This window comes from Agrilus planipennis, unplaced genomic scaffold, assembly GCF_000699045.2.
Source record: "Agrilus planipennis isolate EAB-ADULT unplaced genomic scaffold, Apla_2.0 scaffold237, whole genome shotgun sequence".
NCBI lineage: Eukaryota > Metazoa > Arthropoda > Insecta > Coleoptera > Buprestidae > Agrilus > Agrilus planipennis.
In genome coordinates, this window is record NW_020438951.1 from 345,974 (window position 1) to 354,036 (window position 8,063).

General features: G+C 33.8%; 2 protein-coding genes across 7 annotated transcripts in view; both read right to left on the reverse strand.

Annotated features, from left to right (window-relative positions):
- LOC108741148 (matrix metalloproteinase-14) overlaps nucleotides 1-8,063 on the reverse strand; it is a 58,883-nt gene that overhangs the window by 7,695 nt on the left and 43,125 nt on the right. For all 6 annotated transcript variants that reach the window (XM_025974831.1, XM_025974833.1, XM_025974828.1 and 3 more), the window contains exons 2-3: nucleotides 3,269-3,401; nucleotides 1,559-1,666 (exon numbers count right to left, since the gene is read on the reverse strand). In XM_025974831.1, the coding sequence (XP_025830616.1) occupies nucleotides 1,559-1,666; nucleotides 3,269-3,401 (241 nt within the window). The remainder of the gene's footprint in view (nucleotides 1-1,558; nucleotides 1,667-3,268; nucleotides 3,402-8,063) is intronic.
- Nucleotides 3,917-7,613, reverse strand: LOC112904568 (matrix metalloproteinase-14-like). Its single transcript, XM_025974814.1, has 4 exons — nucleotides 7,587-7,613; nucleotides 6,820-7,116; nucleotides 5,674-6,331; nucleotides 3,917-5,610 (listed from the first exon to the last, which is right to left on the reverse strand). The coding sequence occupies exons 1-4, from the start codon at nucleotides 7,611-7,613 to the stop codon at nucleotides 5,123-5,125; spliced, it is 1,470 nt and encodes a 489-aa protein (XP_025830599.1). The 3' UTR covers nucleotides 3,917-5,122.

Sequence of the window (8,063 nt, forward strand, 5' to 3'; positions counted from 1 at the left end):
CGAAGCTGCGGGTAAAACCTAGCACATTTTCGATCAATTCACTCAATTTAAAAAGAGAATTCCGAATGTTATTTGGTATTGTGACTGTTCTTTCTTGGCTGTAAATTATTTTTTATCATTTTTACTTATCTGTAAGAGAACATTTCTGTTTTAATTAAGTAGGTAAAGTTACAACACTAATTAGCTTACATGCGGGTTTAACCTTCTAAATAACAAAACATTTACCCTTATTCGTAGATCTAAACTATTCAGTACATGACCCATAAAAGATGATTTAAAAATTGTTTTAAATAATAGAATTTATATTTACGTATTAGACATTTACGTCAAATAATAATTAAATATAAATAGCTCATTATGCAATGGAAAATTGACGACTTTTTTTTGTATTTGCGGTTTTAATTGCTTTATTGAACACAAATTGCAACTAACGTTTGTATTTCAGTAGATAAATTATTCTATAAATTAATAAACAACAGAAAACAAGAAAACATATTTAAGCGTAACTATCACTAACTTCGTTAGTCTATAAGGTTTGACCAGAAAAACGTAAAATTTAAATTATTTCTCATTCGTGCCCTAAAATCAAAGAAGTGTTAGGTAGCTGCTTACAATAAGATTAATTGCTATGGTATTTTTTAATCTGTAACCATCATTAATATTCTTTATTTAATTAATTAATTATTGATGGTATATAAAGGTATGGTGTATTGGTAATTATAAACCAATTACTAAAAGAAAACCTTGATGATATTAGGGCACGATAAATTTAAGATAGCATACTCCAACTGCCGAACTATTAACAATTTTTTTCTTTGTTGATATACAATTCGTAAATCTCATAAAAGAATAAAATTGAAAAATAAATTCAAATTACGTTAAGTTTACTGTGATAATTTATTACTAGAAATTGTGAAAAACGAAAGCAAAAAATTCATGATAAATATGTAAGTTTTGAAAATGTTCCATTTTAAAAATAAGTTATTATTTCAGTTTTAAATATGTTAAATGGATTGCTATATACTGATATCAATGAAAAGGTTTTAACTAATGATTGGTATGAAATTTGTTGGTATTTTACATATACAGTCGACTCTCGTTAATTCGAAACTCGAGGGACTCAAATATTACGAATTGTCGAGTGTTTGAAATATCAAACGGTTCGAAATTTTTGAGAGAAAATAACCAAAATAAAACAAACCAATTCATGCGGTAGTGTGTGTCAAACTAATTATAACAAAAACAAAAGCTCGATGATACGATGATACATGTTTGAAATTGCCTCAAAATGTATGTACGTACTTACAATCTTTCTGTCTCTTTCTTTCTGCAACTTTGAATTGTAGAGTGTTTGACGCCGATGAGTTCGAATTAACGCGTCATCTTGTTATGTAGCAATTATTTTTTCGTTCGAATTACCAAGTGCATAAAAATGTATTGATTTAGTTCGAAATATAATGAGATTTTGTAGGGAACTCGTGATAAGTTCGAATTTTAGAAAGGTTCGAATTACCGCAGGTTTGAATTAACGAGAGTCGACTGTATTCATATCAATTACCTTGCAGAGCGTAACGTTTTGATCTGGTATCGCTTGCTGTCCCGACTTTGTCTTTTACTCCACACCTCGGAAGAGACATGGTTTTCACAGTTTCTTCATCTAGTTCGCCTGAAACGAAAAATATTGTCCATTATTTCATCATCATCATCCTTAACTATTTGCGAACAGTAATCTAATCTAGGTCTACCTCTACCCCCCCTTAACTCCTGTTTTTGCCACTAATATGTCTCTGACTAGATCTTCATGCCTGAGAAGGTGTCCTACCAATCTATCTCGCCTATTTTTTATTGACTTCCATAGAGACCTCTGTTCTCCTATTCCTTCATTATTTATTAAATAACATTTCAAACGGTTAATAAACCTTGACAGAACCGACGTTTACGTTCGTCTTCCAGGCCGGCATATTACAAATCCACCGTTAGCCTTAACCTCATTAAATGACTCTTAATTACGTAAAAGATAATAAATTAATGATGGCGAATTAGCAACGGCTTGTGACACTGTTTTTCGTGAAATAGTCAGGTTTGCAACATTCCAAGTAACAAAGGAGGTTTTAGAGAGAAATCAACGCGATGTTTTGCTCGCACGCTGCTGCCGAATGAGTCACATGTGATAAATAATATTAGGCTCCTTTGGTACTCACTTTAATTGCCATTTTACAGCAAATAAATAAAAAGTGACGCGTGTGTGTCACAAACGATTAAAAAAATTACAATGTTAAAGAAGCTTAAACGAAATACTTGAGCGATTAGTCGGTTTAACGAACAACACTTTTTTTTACTTTTGTTGGTTTAAATAAATGACGAACATGTTTAAAAATAAGAGATATTAACAAACAAATGGTTTATTATTACGTATTTTTTGCTGAACAAATTTATTGATACAATAGGTAGTCCCTGCTTTTGTACTAATAATGACAGTATTAAGGGCGAGAAGTTATTGAAGTTTGTTTAAATAATTTGACTATCGGTTGCGTTGTGAAATTTAATACGAAATAGGAGTGCGGGGTTAATAAGACACCTTAAGAATGAAGGACTAGTTAGAGACATATTGGAATCAGAAACAGAAGTTAACAGGAATAGAAGGAAATTCGAAGGTTAGAAGAGTGGAGGTGCGTATCTAGTCTTACGATGATGATGATGATGATGCTTTTCGGTAAAATATTTAAGACTTTCTTCAGTGTAAGGGCGTCACACCGTAAAAAGTGCTAACACATTTTGAATTATCTTGTCATAGCAATCAATTAACTGATTCGAACTTGTAACACGTCAAAAGTTAACACTCAAAAACGTTTCTGTGAAATTTTCAAGCGAGGGTATCAACGTCCCTTTAGTGGAAGTGTTTGCATAAACATTATCAAAAAACTTTATGATTTGAAAGCAAATTTTTAGTATTGCAGCAAGTAAAACGAAAAAAATACGAAATCGCACATTGACATATTTTTTTAAAATAACGACATGAAGAAGTCCAAGGTTTTAAAGAATAAATTACTTTATATTAATCGAATAGAAATCACTGTAACGCATTTTTGCTCTCGAGGATGAGACATCCGTTATCATTTCACAAATGAATAGGGGGAAATGTCCCTGGGCAGTGTAACAATAGGACATTTCTTGATTTAATGGTCAATTTTTCCGCCAGTTGACTAATATTGATTTGACTATTTCTTGATCGATTTTCAATAAGAATATAAAAGACTTTTCGTCTTACCTGTTACGTCCAACCCCGCGAAACTTTGAAATTCGGCTATTGCTTTATTAATAACCCGTCCATCAATTAGGTTGCTTGAATTTCCGGTATTTCTCACACCAGGGTCCAAGTATCCATATTGAGACAGATAAAACTGTAACAAAAGATGTTTTTACGTGTTAGTTTCTTATTTACGAGGGTGGATTGATAAGTTTCCGGCCTGACCAAGAAAAACAAGGTTTTTAAAATTTTTTTTTTTTTATTTCTCAACATAATCTCCTCCAAGGCTGATACATNACAAAATCTAAAAATCACTCTGTATTTAATCGAACTTTCAAATGCATTTTAATCATGCTGTATTTAATTTATCTTATTGACTTTATCGAATAATAATTATTGAGGAAGGACTAACGTTTATAATAGATATCAACAATGCAAAGAAGTATACAACCGCTATATATATAGGTATGTCATGCACAGCGACCAAACTATTTTTTTTACACATGCCAGGGTCACCAGACGTGCATTTTATTATTTATTTATTCAAAATGCCAACTGCATCCAACTTTTTTTACACCTTTGTCTATACATTGTTAGTATTGATGCGATGATTCCAAACAACATAAACGATACCAACAATGAAATGGTACGTTGTATTTTGCCTGTCTATCTCTACGTGAATTATGTACTTACATATAATAAATAATGCAATAAAGCAGATCAGAAAATACACACAGGAAGACTTGCAAGGTTACATATGCCTACACAAACGATGAAAAAAGCAAAGCATATCTGCGGAACTTCTGCATCATTTTTTTGCATACGCGTCCGTATTCGCAGTAATTTCTGCGAAGCTTTAGTAGTTGTGAATCCGATGCGCGATGGAATAAATAATATTAATGTAATAGTTACGACTTGTATCTCGAAATTTCGAATTCGAAGTAGAAATATTGAGTTACAAGTCTAAATTAAAAAAAGAAATACGTTATGCTTTTGTACGCCTTCGTAAAAATGAGTTAAAAGTCCGCAGATATCTACATCATCCCACGTATGTATGTGATAATTGCATGATTTTTAGGTGCCCGCCACCAATAATAAGTGCGTCAAAAACTCAAAAATTATTTGAAATATACATACTTGTTGAAGAGAGCGATTATAAAAATGACAGGCATTATAAATTTACGTTAAAATGGAAAGATCAAGCGCAGAAATCCTGTTGAGTACGTCATTAATATTAATATTATTTTATGCATCTATGCGGGTTCCTGGGAAGTTTGTCTTTAATGATAAATGGGGTAGATCATTAATTAGAATTTTATGGTTGCTTTTTTTTTCATGCAAATGCTCGTCGGCTAATATTAATGGTTAGTAAAATTCCAGCAAATTCTTGAAATATTAAAATTCTAATTCTGTTTTTGTACCAAATTTTAAGAAACTCAAGTTTAATACGTTCAGAGTTTTGTTAATATTTTCACTTATCAGAACTTGATAATATTTAAATGAATTTATTTTGGAAAGACTTATTTAAAATCAGAAATTAACTAAAACGGAAAATTTATTGATGCTAATTTTTTTGATTATTTTTTGGTCATTCAAGCAGTAATTTTCTGCTTTTAGATTTATTGTGGAAAACAATTCGAATTAAACGTAGATTTCAAATATTATGACATTTTTAATTACTAATAGTGGTTAATATGCAATATTAATGTGAAAATTCATTTCCGATTTTCCATTCCTGAGGAAGTTTTTAATGGATGAAAATGAATTTTCACATTAATATTTCAAATATTTACTAACATCAACAAATAAGAAAAACTCATTTGTTTACGAGATATCTACGAAGATTAGGTAATAGATTTCTAGCATTCCTACTACTTAATTGTAAGTCAGTAATAATTGTCTCATGCGCGATCCGAAATATAGAGAAAACATAGAAGAAAAGCAGTTCATACAATAGTTATAAAGAGTTGTCAACGATTTTTTTCTGGGTGCCCTACCTGTGTCGAAAATATCATCTCCCGTACTACTATCAATTTGTGGGATTCCGTTAAAATCGCTCTCGTCAGCAAGTAGCCATCCGTTCGACGTAAAGCGGGTACCTATAGTGCCCCTCGGCGAACTCTTGCAGCCGAACCACCAGTAAGCTGTTGACCTGGGGAACGCGGGATTTGCAGAATCAACAGCGAATTGCCTGTCATTGAACCGATAGTACGCGTTATCTTTGTAGAAGTATGTGTAACCGTTGGTCCATTGGAACGCGGCGTCGAGGTTGTTGGGCAGTCCTTCCCAGTTTGAGATCGGTTTCGGATACGTGCCCTTCACAGGGGGTCGTTGGGACGGGTCAAACCTCCAGAATTTCGAACCTGGAAGAATGACATTTTTATTAAAAATTTTAATACTTAATGATATTGTAAAGGTGTTACTACCTTTAAAGAAATAAATTTTCCCATTCCCGCTCCACACCATTGCAGCATCGATATCGTCTGGGATACCGGTGAATCCTTCCGAAATATCCTTGGGATAATCCCCGTCGACCCTTTTGCCGTTATACCGCCAGTACTGTTTGCCCTTGAAGAAGTAAGTTTTGCCATTTTTGTAAGTGAATGCGGCGTCTATGTCTCCTGGTAGTCCTGGCCAGCCTTCAGATATTAGTTTGGGATATCCTGGAGCTACGGCTTCCCTGGTCAACTTCCAGTATTTGTCGCCCTTGAATGCGTACGTCTCTCCGTCAGCGGAATTAAAAATCGTGTCGATTCGTGGATCGTTGCAAAGTTCCTTGTCTTCGGTGGGCGTCATTGCCGTGGGTTTTCCTACTGATTCTCCTCCGTCGCTGTCGTCGTTATCCGTTTTATCGGTCTTTTCGCCGTACAAAGACTGTATTCCTTCGATGTCGTCGATGTCTAAAGAGAATGCTGGATCATATCCCCGATAAAATGGTGCCATCAAAGCTGATCGAACGTCTGAATGACTTAGACCCAGCGAATGACCGAATTCATGAGCAGCAACTTGGAACAAATTTGTTCCGCGATAACTCGAAATGGTCCAGTGCTCTTGGTTGTCAAAATGGGCGTCTCCACCAAACACCTTCAACAAATGACTATATATTATCCTACTCAGAGGACCTAAATTCTTCAGACACTTCTGTCACAGAGTTATTTGCTGAAGACTTTAATTAATCAATGCGAATAAATTGTACTCCCTTTTTACCAAAATTGGACGTAAAGCCTACTAATAACACAGGTCAACGTGAACCAAGAAATTAGGACCAAAAATATAGTTTCCAAAATAGTTTACGATGTTAAGTGATTGCCACATCAAAGCTGGATTTTGAAAAATTGTAGTTCTTAAGTTTTGGGATTTAGACATATGAAAAATTTTGACTTGCTAAACAAATTCTAAGAGTCTTCTTCGGTCTTTTTTCTTAAGTACTTCATTTTTCGTTGACCTGTGTAATTAATGTTTCCCTTTCGTCATTTCTAAACTGTCTGCTATGGGTACGTTTAAATATAATAAAAGAGAAACTAAGATTTGTTGTGTTTAAAGGGCAAAAAGCTCCCTGCTGATTCACTTACGGGGAAATAAGCGTGAGCTAGGGTTCCACCGGGACCATCAAATGGATCTCCGTCTCCATGTTCGCCAGTTTCGAAGCTGATCTCAATATGAACTTGTCCTTTAGAAGGTTTAAACTTTAAATCGGTGAATTCCGACCATACGGCAAAAGCTTTGGCGATTTCGGCATCGACGTCTTTCTTGACTAGTTTCTTAGGATATTTTGAGATCTTGTAAGTAAGGTTTTTTACCTTCCATCTACTCCCTAACAAAAAAGAAATACTTCGTTTACTTATCTTCAACAAAGCAGAAAATAATATCTAACTCCCCTTCATGGTGAAACATTAACTTTCCTGTTATCCTAGTTTTGACGTTATGTATTAGATTTATACGATACATTGGTCAAAGTGGTAGGACTATTAATGTTAGAATTAAAGAACATCTAAAAAGACGCCGAAGGCTTTTTCATAGTGAAATTAATAAAGTGAAAAGAAATGAAAAAATCTCCCATTCGCACTATGGATTTAATAAATAACCAAGCAGATTAAATTTTGTTTTATTGAAAGGTTCGATCCTGACTTTTGGCGTACATTATTAAAACTTTCGTGGTAAAGAAACGATTCAGAATATATTACATAATAATTGCAGAGATATGAAGAGGGAAATGCACTTTCTTCCTTTTAATTATTTTAATTGAATCGTTCGAACGTATGTTTTGCTATCGACCGTCAAATAAATGAATACCTGTTTGGACAAAACACGAACGTATCAAATGGTCGTATGTAAGTACAAATTGCAACTTATAATACGGATGCATCGGACCAAATCTCCTGTTAATCAGGCGCAGGTATGCTCATTCTGTTTATATTGATGTCAATCCCAATGTCCCGACCAGTAATTGGAAAATCGTTGCGTACTATGTGAAGCAAAAAATTATAATTACATACGTCTACGCACCTACATGCTACATGTAATACCTACACTGAATAAGCAAACAAAATCTGTATGGAATCAACAAAATCATAAAAATAAATAAAAATATAAACCACTAATGTATAGGGTTGTTCGGAAAGTCATTTCGTTTTTTCCCGACAGAGGATTTACTTGTATTCTTTTGCGCGCAACTTCACATTTAAGCCGTATAATTTTTATATGCTTTGAGAGCTCATATAGCAAGGCTTGTGTGTGAAAAATTCCAATTAATTCTACGCAGTAGTTTTTGGTTGGTGCCCTTTTAAATATGGAGAGCGATAAGCAGCATTTTCGA

Coding starts and splice junctions, on each gene's coding strand:
- LOC112904568 (XM_025974814.1), bottom strand. CDS start 7,613: ATGCATCCGTATTATAAGTTGCAATTT. Junction 7,117..7,586: donor CGTATTATAAGTTGCAATTT/GTACTTACATAC, acceptor AAGGGGAGTTAG/ATATTATTTTCTGCTTTGTT. Junction 5,611..5,673: donor GAAAATTTATTTCTTTAAAG/GTAGTAACACCT, acceptor TCATTCTTCCAG/GTTCGAAATTCTGGAGGTTT.